The sequence below is a fragment of the Salvelinus namaycush genome, chromosome 1, assembly GCF_016432855.1.
Source record: "Salvelinus namaycush isolate Seneca chromosome 1, SaNama_1.0, whole genome shotgun sequence".
In the NCBI taxonomy this organism is placed as follows: Eukaryota; Metazoa; Chordata; class Actinopteri; order Salmoniformes; family Salmonidae; genus Salvelinus; species Salvelinus namaycush.
The window spans coordinates 25182157-25198444 of record NC_052307.1 but is presented as its reverse complement, the minus strand read 5'-3'; the positions used below and the strand labels follow the sequence as shown (position 1 = coordinate 25198444).

The window sequence follows — 16288 nt, the reverse complement described above, 5'->3', positions numbered from 1 at the left end:
AGCTCTTTGGTGGACATTTTGATGTTCTTGCAAGAGCTTTTTGAGCAGGGCCTTTCATTGTCCATATTGAAGGTTTATATGGCTGCCATCTCGGCGTGTCATGTAGGGATTGACTGCTCTACCCCGGGGTCTCATCCTCTAGTGGTGTGGTTCCTGAAAGGCATGCTGTGGCTCAGACCAGTGTCTAAGCCTATGGCACCGACCTGGGACCTGGTGTTGGTCCTGGACACACTGTTTGAGCCTCCCTTTGAACCATTGGAGTCTGTGGACCTGAAGGTAATTTCCTACAAGACTGCCCTGTTCATGGCCTTGCCACCTGCCAAGCGCGTTGGGAATCTCCACGCGCTATCAGTACACCCTTCCTGTTTGGAGTTTGCGCTTAGCGACTTCAAAGTGATGTTATGTCCTAATGCAGCTTTTACTTCCTAGGTTATGCCTATGTCTTACAGGTTCCTGGCTTTAGAGCTGTTCCTTTTTTTAACCTAAGTTTGTTTCCAGTAAACAACGGAGGTTGCATGGCCTGTGTCCGGTGCACGCTTTACTCACTTATATGGATGGATAGGATCAAGGATATCCATGTTTGTGACCATCTTTTTGTCTGTTTTGCTAATCCAGCTCTGGATAGGGTGCTTTTTAAGCAACATCTTTCTCATTGGACTGTGGAGGCTATCTCCCTGGCATGTGACAGTAACGGACAAGGGTTGCCTAGCGGTATGTGTGTGCTCACTCCACTAGGGGTGTGGTGGCTTCATGGGCATTCCCCACAAACTTTTTTGAGCTTTTATCATATGGATGTAACTGTCCCAGTGTGGCTCATAGTGTTCTTATGGCTGGGTCCGGGAGTGGGTGTTATGCAGTGCGCAGGTTGCCCATTTATCCGTGTTACCACAGTTCCCTATGGGTTTGAGCCTTGGTCTGCCATGGCAGCAGCGAGTACACAGTTTCAAGGTTGCTGCAGGTTTGCTGTGGGTTTGAGCCTCAGGCTGCCATGGTTCATCTGGTTGATGCTATGCAGCACGCCTGTGCGCTTTACCAAGTCACGACAGGTGTTCTGTTGTTTTGGACTTGCGGTTTCTTGCACGAGTACTGACATTTCAGGATGGCATGGTAAGTATTATTATTGGAACCATGGGGTCTATGGACTTCGTCTGCAGTGGCAGCGTGTCAGTGCGCATGGCCAATTTGTAGTAGGTTCTGGTTCCATATATTGGGCTCTGTTCAGGCTTCTCCCGTAAGTATTAGGGAAAAAGGGGACTTCTGTAACCCCTTTTTGGAGATGTGGGCCTGCTAGTTTGGTACCCTCTGAGCTGGCTTGGGGCGTGATTGTATGTCCCCATAGAATGTTATACAGAGTGACCGACTGAAAGGGAAGGTACAGTTACGAATATAACTACAGTTCACTGAAGGCGGGAACGAGGTATAACATATTTTGGCCACATGCCGTCAGGGGGTTTGGGATCACTGAAGAGCAGTACTGAATTGAGGAAATTAATGCGAGTATTATTGCCAGGAAGGTAGGGCTTCCGAGGGCGGGCTCGGCATTCATTGGCCCGTTGGGTGTGATTTCAATTTTCTTCAGGTGAATATGATTGGTTGTTGACTGCCCACAGTATGTTATACCTCATTCCCTCCTTCAGGGAACAGTAGTTATATTCATAACTAAGTTTTTCTTAGGATGATATCATTTTAGAAAATCTCCATTTTAAAGTCAGCACTGGATTTTTGTTTTCTTCTCATGTTGAAACTGTTTGGACTGTATTTGGTCAGTAATCATCATGCTCTCTTGGTTTTAAAGATCATTCTGAACTTCACCTCCATGGATCTGTACAGGAGTCACCTGTGTTGGTATGACCATGTTGAGATCAGAGATGGATACTCCAGGAAAGCCCCTCTGAAAGGTTAGGATTTAAGAATGTCTTAGTCCCATACATACACTATGGTAAAGTGATGCTGAAAATAAACTTAAATGTAACACAAGGGTGTCTGGACAAAAAGGTAGTTCTGAGTGTAATAAGGTGGTCTGGTGTGTGTGTGTGTGTGTTCCAGGTCGTTTCTGTGGGGATAAGCTGCCTGAACCAATCATCTCCACCGACAGCCGTTTGTGGATCGAGTTCCGCAGCAGCAGTAACTGGGTGGGGAAGGGCTTCTCCGCTGTGTATGAAGGTAAGGCCAGAGCCCAATCCCCAGCAACCCCATAACAACACAGCTCAGCTGACTGACTGGCCACATGGGTCACAGATTGAACAACATGCCTGAAAGCAGCTCAGTGATTCTGTCAAATCCCCAGGTCTGGCTGCCTCCATGCTGATGTATCCAGCACATCAGCATGGCTCATTGTAACATTGTATCCAGACTGTAAAGCAGGGTTGGGCAAACTTTTTGGCTCGAGGGCCACATCGGGATTTTGAAATTCAACGGTGGGACGCATTTTTTGGGGGACCAATTGTTTGTCATCAATTTGCGGGGGCCTCCTGAGTGGCGCAGGGGTCTAAGGTACTGCATCGCAGTGCTTGAGGCGTCACTACAGACCCGGGTTCGATCCCAGGCTGTGTCACAGCTGGCCGTGACTGGGAGACCCATGAGGCGGCGCACAATTGGCCCAGCGTCGTCCGGGTTAGGAGAGGGTTTGGCAGGCTGAGATTTCCTTGTCCCATCGCGCTCTAGTGACTCCTGTGGCGGTCCGGGCGCATGCACGCTGAGGTCGCCAGGTGTACGATGTTTCCTCCGACACATTGGTGCGGCTGGCTCCCAGGTTAAGCGGGCATTGTGTCAAGAAGCAGTGCGGCTTGGCTGGGTCGTGTTTTGGAGGACGCATGGCTCTCGACCTTCTCCTCTCCCGAGTCCGTACGGAAGTTGCAGCGATGCGACAAGATTGTAACTAACAATTGTATACCATGAAAAAAGTGGTCAATTGAAGTGCCTGACGAGCCAGCTATGGCCCGTGGGCTGTACTTTACCCCCCCCCCCCCCCCCCTGCTGTAGAGCATGGTGTATTGAATATAGGAACCATTTAATTTAATCCACATTATGAAATCCATCAAACAAAACCCATTGAAAGAAATGTGGTGGTGATGATGATAGATAGCAATGACGTCACTGCATGTTCTCTGCCATTCAGCCATCTGTGGAGGGGAGGTGAAGAAGGATAACGGACAGATCCAGTCTCCTAACTACCCAGACGACTATCGGCCCAACAAGGTGTGCATATGGAAGATCAGTGTGTCTCAGGGCTACCACGTCGGCCTGACCTTCCAGTCCTTTGAGGTAAGAGATACAGGCCTCTACTTGTTCCTTTCACCCCCTTTATCACATTTTTACATACCACTACATCATTATCCTCTGCAACCTTTGTGTATGAGGAATGAAAATGACTTGGAAGTTCTAACCTTGTCCCTTTTACCCATCCCTTCCTTAGATTGAGAGGCATGACAGCTGTGCCTATGACTACCTGGAGGTGAGGGATGGGAACTCAGAGAACAGCCCACTGGTGGGACGCTTCTGTGGTTACGACAAGCCAGATGACATTAAGACCAGTTCCAACCAGCTCTGGATGAAGTTTGTGTCTGATGGCTCTGTCAATAAGGCTGGCTTCGCTGCCAACTTTTTCAAAGGTCAGATCTCAAGGGTTTTGTACTGTATAAATAAACACCCAGAGAGTCATTGCTGATGGCATATGCCCTTGTTGTAGAAATTACCAGCCTAAGTTTCATAGTAATGAATATCTCAGCATCATGTCATTACAAGGTGACATTTTGAGTAATTTGATCATTCTGTCATGATTGGTTGTGTTAAATTATATATAATTCAGGACAGACAATTTCATCATTCATCATTTGTGACCTTTTAATGTTTATCTTTGGTTTAGTTTTGGAGGGGTGCACTTGTAGGCTGGTGAGTTGTGAGGCCATGTAAAGGGCGCTAACCTGTTGTTGTTGTGGTGGTTGTAGAGATGGACGAGTGCTCCAAGCCAGACAATGGTCGCTGTGAGCAACGCTGTGTCAACACACTGGGCAGCTACAAGTGTGCCTGTGACCCGGGCTACGAGCTGGCTGCCGACAAGCGCAGCTGTGAGGGTGAGTACAGCAGAATACTGACCAGAGCCTGCTCAATAATGCCTCCTCTTCTGCAGGTCACACAGTAATGCAGTTCAGTGCTGTTCTTTAGTCACTGCACCCCAAATACACCATTTGCCCCACATACAGTAGCTAGAAAAAATACCTCCAGAGATGTGTGTACTCAACAGTTCGTCATTTGGATTTTTTGCCACCCAATGGGGTTGTATTTGTTGCCCTCACCCTACCAAAAATCAACTCCAACTTCACAGGTAATCAGAGCCCAAAGCAAGTGTTGAAAACATCCTGACTAATTCGACCATCATCTGTAAATTAGAAACAGACAGAAGTGCTGCTGATGCAGGGGTTTGTTTTACCTTTTCGTTTTCCAAACCTGACCACTGTCTGCCTCTAGAGGAGGAGGCCTGCTATGACATGTTCTTCAAACATTGAAAAATTATCCAACTTAGCCCTTTTGGGTGACATACATTTCTGCATGTTTAAGCTTTTGGTAAAAATATAGCTGGTTGTCTGTTAGAAAATAATCCTCAATGGTTAAATAATACCCAGCTTAACCTTTTTGGGTGACATACATTGTGCTTTTAAGCTTTTTGGGGGATAAAATCCCACCAATATAGATAGATGTTTTGCACAAATTGTCATTGATACACCTTTTTATATACACCATTTTATCCTTATAACCATGTGAAGTTTAGGCACATCTTAACCATTGTCCTGGTCTTCTCTCATATGGACATCTGTCTGTCTGTCTGTGTGTGTAGCTGCATGTGGAGGTTTCATCACCAAACTGAACGGCTCCATCACCAGTCCAGGCTGGCCTAGAGAGTACCCCCCCAACAAGAACTGTATCTGGCAGCTGGTGGCGCCCACACAGTACCGCATCACCCTGCTCTTTGACGTCTTTGAGACGGAGGGCAATGACGTGAGCACCGGGGTTATTATGACTGGGCACGGGTTGGGTTTGTTCTATCTACATGGGCCTTAATGGTGTCATCATGGATCTGTCCTCCTGTCTGTCATAGAGTACAGAAAGTTGTCCTTATATTGTACTTTGTAATAGTATATATTCCTGTGCATCGTATTTGTGTACAAATTGTAATTGCATTCCCAAATGTTTCATGTTGTAATGACCTGATGCTTCTCTGTATAGGTGTGTAAATATGACTATGTGGAGGTGCGCAGTGGGCTCTCAGCAGACTCAAGGCTACATGGGAAATTCTGTGGAGCAGAGAAACCTGAGGCCATCACCTCTCAGTACAACAACATGCGCATTGAGTTTAAGTCAGACAACACAGTCTCCAAGAAGGGATTCAAAGCTCAGTTCTTCTCAGGTGAGCCTTTGGCTCTTTGTGCACTTTGTGTGTGTGTGTCTTTCCCTCCAAGAGTCTGTTTCTGTGTGTATGAGTGAAGGTTAATCAATTCGACCCCACAAGTGTGTTTGAGTGCTAATGGCAGGGTGGTAGTGTGGGAGAAACGTTCACGAAGGTAGTGTCCCTTTATGTCCCCAGACAAAGACGAGTGCTCAAAGGAGAATGGAGGCTGCCAACACGAGTGTGTCAACACCTTCGGAAGCTACAGCTGTCAGTGCCGCAGTGGCTTTGTGCTGCACGAGAACAAACACGACTGCAAAGAAGGTACCGATCGGCCACCTGCACACTGAAACTGAGACCCACTGGCACATTGATTCTGGGTTTATGTATTTTATGCGGGTTGGAGCTCTGGAGGTTATTTTTAGGGGGATGACTTCACAGGAGGTTGGTGGCACCTTAATTGGGGAGATAATGGTTGGAGTGGAATAAGTGGAATGGTATCAAATGCATCAGTCACATGGTTTCCATGTGTTTGATGCCATTCCATTGGCTCCGTTCCAGACATTATTATAAGCTATCCTCCCCTCAACAGCCTCCAGTGGATGCCTTCCTATTGCAATGATTGGAGGTGAGCAAGTACACACTCCCTTGTGCCAAGTACCACAGTGCAGCTCCTGAGTGGAGTTTGAACATTGGCCTGTGTGGAGCAGTTATGATACAGGGGAGCAATGTTGATCTTGTGGATGTATTTTTGCAGCCGGCTGTGATCACGTTGTGAACAGTGTGACTGGCACTATCACAAGCCCCAATTGGCCAGATAAATACCCCAGCAAGAAGGCATGCACCTGGGCACTCTCCACCACCGCAGGCCATCGCATCAAAATCGTATGTGTCCCCCTCCAACTCTCTCTACAGTCTTAACATACAGATTACATGTGTGTGTGTAGGTATGGGTATGCATGTGTTTGTGGGAAGGGGGGTTTGGGTGAACTGTGGAAACCATTGAAGACTTTGCACTGTACTGTACTGAGCACCACAACCTCTGCTTGATTGAAACAATCCCCTAACCACAAATGTCTCCCCCTTCTGTCACAATCATACTGTTTGTCTTAATCCATGGCAGACTGTACATATCTCAGCTTTTTGAATATGGTTAACTTGGCTTAGCCAATGAAAAGTGATTGCATGTGTCTATGCTCTTTATTCCAATTGGTTTCTTAAGGTTATTACCCTGATAGGGAACCATTATATTTCATACTCAGCTCTTCTAGCTTTTGTAAAACAGGCTGTATACCTGCGACCTTCTTTCCTTATTTCTCTCCCCTCATGCTTTGTCTCAGGCCTTCAATGAAATTGACATGGAGGCCCATCTAGAGTGTGCCTACGACCACATTGAGATCTACGACGGGCGCGACGGCAAAGCCCCCAGTCTGGGTCGCTTCTGTGGCACCAAGAAGCCTCCTCCCATCATGTCCAGTGCCAACAAGATGTTCATCCGTTTCTTCTCTGATAACTCTGTTCAGAAGAAAGGCTTCGAGGCCTCCCACACAGCAGGTATATTACCGCCAACACAACTTAGACTCTAGCCCACTTTGTGAATAGAAATACTGCAGTGGTTTCTCATAAATTGTCATTGGTTAGTTCCTTCTAAATGATGTCTATGGTGTTTTTTTATCTCCAGAGTGTGGAGGTCGTCTCAAGGCTGAGGTCAAGACCAAAGACCTGTACTCCCATGCTCAATTTGGCGACAATAACTACCCCGGTGCATCTGACTGCCAGTGGGTGATTGCGGCTGAGAAAGGCTATGGGGTGGAGCTCATCTTCCAGACCTTTGAAATCGAGGAGGAGGCTGACTGTGGCTACGACTACATGGAGCTCTTCGATGGTGCTGACACCAAGTCCCCAAGGCTAGGACGTTACTGTGGCTCTGGGGTAAACTCACTGATAACCTCATTATTGAAAGACTTTTTCTGCCCAAAATAATTTTTAGCACCAACAGTATACTGTTATAATATAATTTTTCTCTCGTTCAGGTCTAGTTTTATTGAACAACTGCAGCTGTGTTAAAACAACACTTTCAGAGGCAGTGTAAAATGACCTCTGCAGTCGAATAACCTTTTATACTGTGTGTCTGTGTTTGAGCGTTAAAGAATGGCCCCAAGGTTGTGAAGATTTCCACTCCGCTCTCCAGCTTTAATCACTTTGTTAAAGTTGATGTGTTCCTCTGGGTTGGACAATATTGCTTTAGTAGCAGCTGAGCTCAATAAGAGCGGGCCCTGGCTGGCTTGTGATAGGCTATCATGGTCTCCAGCACTGAGAATGAATCAGCCAGTGCTGAGGCTACAGCGGGTGGGGGGTAGCTGGAACAATGAGGCCACTGGGGAGTTGAAACGTTAGCTCCATAGGCCATGGAACAACCTTGATTTCATTTAACATACTTAATAATAAGCCTGTCTCTCTAGCTACTTTACTGATGCCTGGTACTGTAAATCAGTTCTAGCAGGAGCTGGAGGGCACATAATGCTCACAGTACCAAAATGACCACTTCCTCCATCAAGTCCTTTTTAGACATGTTGGACTAAACTGCAAACTGAGACTGTAAAGTAAGGTGGAAAGCTCATTATGGGTTTTATTGGAGAATAAGTTGTTCACTCCAACAGCCCTCCCCCTCCCTTACGCTACAGTCCCTTCAGTCTCTATCTATGAGATATCATTTGGTTTTAATTGAAGTGCAGTCAGAGTGCCAGAAACCGACAGCCGTTAACTCAATCTGTGTGTTTTTTTCCTCTGTTCCCCCAGCCTCCCGAGGAGATCTACTCTGCCGGCGACTCCATTGTAATCAAGTTCCGCTCTGACGACACCATCAACAAGAAAGGCTTCCATGTCCGCTACACCAGCACTAAGTTCCAGGACACACTGCACTCGCGCAAGTGACCAGCGGGGGCCGGAAAGGGCCGGGTGGGGAAGAGGGGCAAGCGGAGGGGCCCCCAGGGGAGGCGCCAGCCTGACACTCGGAAACCTTCGGCCACCAAGATCATTCAGAAACGACAGAACAGCCGCAAGACCACCAACCGCACCTCAGTTCCCAGGGGCCCCAGCTCCCGACAGACTGTGAGGAGTAAAGCCATTCTGCAGTAGACCTTGTTTTTACCTTTTTTATGGTTATGATTGGGGCGGGTGGGTGGATATCCGGTTTAGGCGGATTCAGGGGGAAAGTTTATCTACCCCCAGGTATTTTTATTTTTTATTTTATTTTAAAAACAAATGCCTCCTAATGAGAGCTAAATGAACAACAGTGGATTCTCAGGACCTGTAGGAAGGCAGGCATCAGCTGGACAGATCCCTGCTTTTGTCAGGCCAGCCCACCATGCCAGGGGGGAAGAAGGAGAAGAGGAGGAGACCGGAGGGAGTTCCAGAGGGATTAGCCAACCCCAACCTCCCGGCCGCACTCCTCCGGAATACTAGAGCTCCTCTCCTCACATCCCCATCCCTATTGTTCAAGGATTCCAGTCCTTAAGAGGATTAGAGGAATACCTTTGACTTGAGGTTTTGATACTGTATGTCAGAGGATTGCAAGTGTAATTGGAATTGTCCTGGCAACCAGTACAGGATTCTCATTATTACCATTAACAAGGAAATTAAGGAAGCAGTTATCTAATAAATAAAATGTGACCCATGTCTCCTGGTTGGTAATTGCTTGCCCATTGAGGGGCTATTGCTGTACCTCTGTGTAATTGTAATGAGTATGATTATTCAAAGGGAAGTGACATGCTTTCCTCAACTCAAATCAGTAAGCACTTTACAGTGAATTGTCCCAAATCATGAACTAATGAGATTTTGTCAAATGCAAGTTCACTTATTTTTTATGCATTTTAATGCAAATCACTTTTATTCCCTGATTATTTTTTCATTGCTCCATTTAGTTTCTCAGGCGTGCTGGAGAGCTGTTTGTACCCTGTAACATTGGGGAATAAAGATATGGTTTCTGTTACAGTGTTGATCTACAGTTTTAATGTGCAGGATTTTCTCCCACTAGACTAAAACTCTCCATAGATAGTACAATCTCCAGGTGCAAGCCAGAGCCTCCTTTATTGTAATAGAAGGCTCTGGGTGCTGGCAAGTCTGAGTAGTCATTGTCATAGCAACACATTGCACAATATAATCATCTGTTTATGGTGGAGCACTGCAGAAGTCCATGCTAGTATGAAAGTGTTGGTATTTTGCAGCAAGACTGATGTTGAATACATGTCAATTACTGTTATCCCACTCTATTTTCAGGTTATTTTTCATTTGACTGACAATGCCAGCTGTGTCACTTAATGTCTTTGCCTTTATAACCAATCAATGCAGATGTTTAGCATGGTTGGATTTGTAAAAACCAATAGATGTGCTATGTGTGTTTGTATGCTGTCATATGTTCCTTTTCTCTTTTCAGCTGTCTGTGTTTAGCATGTGCTGGTTAGGTGAGAGTCCTGGGCACTGTAGAGAGAGAATACTTCCACAGGAGTCAGAACTGATTATTTTCTAATAGCCTGAAGCACATTGGTCTGAGACTGCCAAGCTCCACAAACCAATGAAGACCAAGCATTTTCAGTTATTCAATCACACACTCTTAGCCCCCCAAAAAGGCTAGACATGTAATCTTCTGAAATGATTGCCTGGGTTTAGTTTGAGTTTCAGGCTATATTTGGTTTCAACATATCTGTAATAATGATGACCTGTGAACATATCCAGTGACCTCTGACATAATGGTTCAGCCACTGTTTTGCTCTGTACAATACTGCCTTATTATTCATGTTGCATGAGTGATAATGTTATCAAGCAATAATCCTCAGGGTGGCACCAAATAGACTGTGAGCTCACACTAGCTGTGCTCACTGGAAACCAAATCTGTACATCTAACAGTAACAAATAGCATAGCCTGTCTTTGTGCATTTTAAATCTGCTAAAATGAAAAGTATTTCTGTATTATTTTTTCTTGCTCAGCAGGAAATACATGGTTCTGTTCAGTAAAATTAAAAAGCAATTATTCTTGGAATCATTTAATTAACTAAATATTATATTCTCTGGCATGGTTGATGGACAGTAATTACAAATTATGAAATGATCACATCAGCTTGTCTCATACAGCTCTAGTAGAATATATAAGCACAGACATCTAATCATATTCCATATTGAGCTCGCAAGTGGTGCAACGGTCTAAGGCACTGCAATTCAGTGTGTCACTACAGCCCCTGGTTCGAATCCAGGCTGTATCACACCTGACCGTGATTGGGAGTCCCATAGGGAGACGCACAATTGGCCCAGCGTTGGCCGGGATAGGCCATCATTGTAAATACGAATTTGTTCTTAACTGACTTGCCTAGTTAAATAAAGGTACAAAACAATGTTGAATATAAGCTGTCAGGGTGCTGTGTGCTTTAGGGCTCTATTGAATCGCTTTACAGATCTGCAATAGAAATGTAAAGGTAATTTCAGATTGAGCCGACATATGCAGCGTTTACGGTGAATGCAGCCTCCGCTAAAGCGGGAACATTGTCTTTAAATTTTAATCGCGCTGTAAAGCTGAACTTCCGCGATGCGGATTGAATAGAGACACTAGTCATCAGACAGTAGGTGGCTTGTGGATATCTATGTCAATAACAGTTCTTTGTTTGCCTAATGATTTACATGAAAAATGAATTGCGCACGAGCGATTTGTCATTAATTATTAACTGTCACCAGAGGAGAAGACATGTCCAAGCTGTCACAATCGGCTTAGTGTGACACTCGAATTCACTGAGCGTCACACTACACTGATTGTGACATCTCTCTTAGTATCTCTGCTCCCCTGAGATATGGTGTTACCAAGCAAAATCGGTGGCACGGGCTGCAAACCAAGGACAATGACACACACAAGTGTGATTTCTAAAAACGTGAGCCGTAGTTAAGAGCAGTAGTCTACTTGCAATCAAAAACAATCAAAATAACAGTGAAATAACATCTCTTTTGGATGTTTGCCCTTCAAGAACATCTATAATTTCCTCAGATAGAGTAAGTGGGTAGTGCATTAGATGTGCAGTTGAAATGTGTGCCTTAGAACCTTAGATGGTTATATGCAACATAAACCTATATCAGTTTGAAATTAAGGGAATTAAAATAACCACTTTTTTTCTTCCTCCATCTCTCATACCTTCTTTATTTAACACTTACAGCAACAGGTCTACACACATAATGTACTGAAGTGTTACAGATTCCACAATAGACAAAAGGTCAATTCCGATTAAGGTCAATTCCGATTGAGCAGACATGTGGAACGTTTCCAGTGAATGCAGTCGCCACTAAATGCGGAACATTGTCTGTAAAATTCAATCACGCTGGAAAGCTGAAATTTCCGCCATGTGGATTGATTAGAGTCCTTAATCCAGTTACAGATTCATCATGTAGGCTAACTTAAAAAACATTATTTAAGCAATAATGGTCATTCGCCTCATGGCATAGACTAGTGGTGTGCGGTCTAGCTGTTCGTTCACTCACACCCTCCCACAATTGCTAATACCCTAATGCCTCCGTAACCGCTAGACTATATGATTAAGTGACAATCTGAGGCCCGCACCCGACCCTAACCCGCAAATATAGAAAATACACTGTAGTCTACAGTCAAAGACTGCAGAATGTTTTTTTTTGCCGAATTTGGAAATGTTTCTGCTCATAATTTCCAACATTTTGGTAGGCTATTTCGAGAGTTTTTGACTATAAGGCTCTATCTGCATTTTTGTCAAATTTGAGTTATAGACATAGCCTTGTTTTGTTAAATGGTCTCTAGCTATATAATACTCTAAATAACCCCAATTCATGTTGATAACCCAATGAGGGTTTGGAACTTTAAAGCCAATTATCTCAGAATCATCGTTTTCTAGATATAAACTTACAGTCCCAAGCTCCCCTGAATGAGACGTTAGCTCCCCTAAATGCAACAGAAGTCAAACTTTAGGGGGGGGCTTTAAAAAAAAGAGCTAATTTAACCATTCTTTAAAATGTAGTGGTAAATACACTACATGACCAAAAGTATGTGGACACCTGCTCGTCGAACAACTCATTCCAAAATCATGGGCATTAATATGGAGTTGGTCCCCCCTTTGCTGCTATAACAGCCTCCACTCTTCTGGGAAGGCTTTCCACTAGATGTTGGAACATTGCTGATGGGACTTGCTTCCATTCAGCCACAAGAGCATTAGTAAGGTTGGGTACTGATTAGGCCTGGCTCGCAGTCGGCTTCCAATTCATCCCAAAGGTGTTTGATGGGGTTGAGGTCAGGGCTCTGTGCAGGCCAGTCAAGTTCTTCCACACTGATCTTGACAAACCATTTCTGCATGAACCTCGGTTTGTGCACGAGGGAGGGCATTGTCATGCTGAAAAAGGAAATGGCCTCCCCCTAACTGTTGCCACAAATGTGGAAGCACAGAATCGTCTAGAATGTAATTGTATGCTGTAGCCCAAACCATGAAAAAACATTATTCCTGCTCCACCAAACTTTACAGTTGGCACTATGCATTGGGGCAGGTAGTGTTCTGGCATCCACCAAACCCAGATTAGTCTGTCGGACTGCCAGATGGTGAAGCGTGGTTCATCACGCCAGAGAATGTGTTTCCATTGCTCCAAAGTCCAGTGTCAGTGAGCTTTACAACACTCCAGCCGACGCTTGGCATTGCACGTGTTGATCTTAGGCTTGTGTGCAGCTGCTCGACCATGGAAACCAATTTCATGAAGCTCCCGACGAACAGTTCTTGTGCTGACGTTGCTTCCAGAGGGAGTTTGGAACTCTGTAGTGAGTGTTACAACCCGAGGACAGACACTTTTTATGTGCTTCAGCACTCGGCGGTCCCGTTCTGTGAGCTTGTGTGGCCTATCACTTTGAGGCTGAGCCTTGTTTCTCCTAGATGTTTCCACTTCACAATAACAGCACTTATAGTTGACTGGGGCAGCTCTAGCAGGGCAGAAATTTAACCAACTGACTTGTTGGAAAGGTGGCTTACTATGAAGGTGCGATTGAAAGTCACTGAGCTCTTCAGTAAGGCCATTCTACTGCAATGTTTGTCTATAGAGATTGCATGGCTGTGTGCTCGATTTTATACACCTGCCAGCAACAGGTGTGGCTGAAATAGCCGAATCCACCATACTTTTGTATATATAGTGTATGTTTTACATTGGTAAATATGAAAATAAAAGCTTCTAAATGAAACGAACACCCCCACTTCTCTGTTATGGATTAAGCCATGTATTTCTATGTGGAGCACTACACTCAGTAGTGTTGAATTTCAGCCTCAACTGAGCTCTTTATGCATAGATTTTCCTCTGTACTTCCTAATTGTCGCTATTTGTTTTCCATGCGTCCTTGACAAAAAATAACCTATGCCTTTATTGCAATGCATTAGATTTATCATTGTTTGTTTTTGTCAGTCAGTTGTTTAGAGCGCTCATTGCTTTTTTTTCCAGGTGTGCGAGGGTACTGTTATTCTTCGTGCCATACTTGGCCAGTAGTAGACCATTTATTTAGCTTTATTGTTTTTTTTATCAATATTTGTTTTCTTTCCTTGATCAGCTGATGATGGTCGACAATATCACTAGATAACTATTCTAAAGCCAAATGCGTATCCAATCCATCCAACATGTACACGTTAACGACAGTAGGCCTATAAGGTAACTCTTTCGGTTAGACGAGGTTTTAAAGTTCGGTTGGTTAGAAGCATTCGATTTTGCAATGGTACAGGCCTACATTATTTGGGATTTGTGTGACCATGAGAACTGTTTCACGGCGAAACATAGGCCTAATGAAATGTTACGTATGAATAGATACACTTTTACAGTGCATTCTCCGAGATCGCCAAGATCCATAGTTGGTACAGGGTTTAAATACGAATGTGTTCTAATTCAATTGTTAAATGCTCAATAATGACAAATAACAGTGTCATAAATGTCATTAATGTAAGGTAAGGTACTATTTTATATTACATGATCTGTGAACACGCCTAGCATTAACTCATGAATTATGGACAACTCATGAACTAGGGTGTAAAACGTGTTTTGATTCAACTCATATTCTATTGAATGTTGGCTACGTGTCCTGCGTGTGTTCATGTGTAAAATTGCCTTGGCTGAGAGGATAGGTCTAGTGGAGAGTAAAAGCAAGTTAACGCTGTTTTACCACATTTTGCATTAAAAGTATAGGGGGCGTTACTTTTATTTACCACAATCAGAGTTTACCCACCATTTTTTTTACCACTACACCAGGGGCTACTGGTAGGCCTATTTGAAGTTCATGGTGAGACGCATTGTAGCCTAGTTGAGTAAATAGTGTGTTAGTGACCATCTCATTTTTCCGGGACAGTTTCAGCCCCATTTCAGGTGTCCAAACTTTTCAGGCTACAAAAAAAGGTACATTTGTCAGCAAGACGCATCAATTAATGTAGACCTAATCAATGGCAATTCCTAATTAGTTATGCTCAAGCCACATTAAAAGGTAATTCATTTTTAAATTACGTCATTATTAGGCCATAAATAAATGGCGTGCATGCGCAAGAACAATGAGACAGATATTACACTGGATGTAGCATAAAAATGTGAATCATCAGTTTGGCTTTTCCACTCACCAAATATGGTGATGAGAGGAAGCCCACTTGTCGGCAGTAGAAGAACATGGAGCGAGATGGATTTTGACCGACATCCTGCACATTTTCTCCTCGATAAAATATTTCATCTCAATACATTTTTCTGTTTCCAAAACTATAATCTGTAACAAACAGAGTGGACAACGTTTTGTAGACTTTACACTTTGCCAAAGTTTCCAAAAATTGCGTTGTTTAGAAGGAGCGCAAAGGCGAATTGATTTATTGCACACGTATATTTCACAAAGTAGGCGTTCCCTAACAGAAATATGCAAATAACTGCTAGAACGCGCCAATGGGATCTCGCTAGCTGCTGTTGGTTCTGCCCATGTCTTTTATTGTTCTGCCCACTATGATTCATTTGCTCCCGTTGTAAACGACTGGCTCTGGTCTATATGGGTTAGTTATACAAATCTTTGGTGGATCTGTAAAGTAGTAGCAAAGATTTTTAGGCTCCCGAGTGGCGTAGCGGTCTAAGGCACTACATCTCAGCGCAAGAGGCTTCACTGCAGTCATTGGTTCAAATCCAGGCTGCATCACATCTGGCCGCGATTGGGAGTCCCTTAGGGCGGAGCACAATTGTCCCAGCGTCATCTGGGGTAGGCAGTCATTGTAAATACGAATGTGTTCTTAACTGTCTTGCCTAGTTAAATAAAAAAAATAGACCACATACTGTCATTTCCAATGGTCACATATTTAGCGGGTGTAGCAAAATTGTGTTCCTAAGTCCAACAGTGCAGTAATATCTAACAAATCTAAAAGTAAAATAAAGAAATATATAAATATTAGGATGAGCAATGTCAGCGTGTATTCTATTCTACTGAAATACAGTAGAATAGAATACAGTATATACAGTTGAAGTCGGAAGTTTACATATACCTTAGCCAAATACATTTAAACTCAGTTATTCACAATTCCTGACATTTAATCCTAGTAAAAAGTCCCTGTCAGTTAGGATCACCACTTTATTTTAAGAATGTGAAATGTCAGAATAATAGTAGAGACAGATTTATTTCAGCTTTTATTTCTTTCATCACATTCCCAGTGGGTCAGAAGTTTACATACACTCAATTGGTATTTGGTAGCATTGCCTTTAAATTGTTTAACTTGGGTCAAACGTCTGAAGTGCATGAAGATACCACAGTATAGCTTCGGGGTCTATTCAATCAGATCTGCTTTTGCAGACTCTGCATAGCTGTTGTCTTGACAGTGCATTATATGTAAAGCAGACATTGTCATTGGCTGCACAGAGTCACATTAA

The 16288-nt window shown here is 43.9% G+C and overlaps 1 protein-coding gene across 1 annotated transcript in view; it reads left to right on the top strand.

The window, feature by feature from the left end:
* LOC120017819 (bone morphogenetic protein 1-like) overlaps positions 1-10421 on the top strand; it is a 58395-nt gene extending 47974 nt beyond the window's left edge. Inside the window, exons 9-20 of the mRNA XM_038960816.1 lie at positions 1796-1898; positions 2047-2163; positions 3119-3264; positions 3416-3611; positions 3948-4073; positions 4835-4995; positions 5224-5404; positions 5582-5707; positions 6141-6268; positions 6724-6937; positions 7065-7315; positions 8183-10421. Of these exons, the coding sequence (XP_038816744.1) occupies positions 1796-1898; positions 2047-2163; positions 3119-3264; positions 3416-3611; positions 3948-4073; positions 4835-4995; positions 5224-5404; positions 5582-5707; positions 6141-6268; positions 6724-6937; positions 7065-7315; positions 8183-8317 (1884 nt within the window). The 3' untranslated portion in view covers positions 8318-10421. The remainder of the gene's footprint in view (positions 1-1795; positions 1899-2046; positions 2164-3118; positions 3265-3415; positions 3612-3947; positions 4074-4834; positions 4996-5223; positions 5405-5581; positions 5708-6140; positions 6269-6723; positions 6938-7064; positions 7316-8182) is intronic.
* Positions 10422-16288: the final 5867 nt, after the last annotated feature.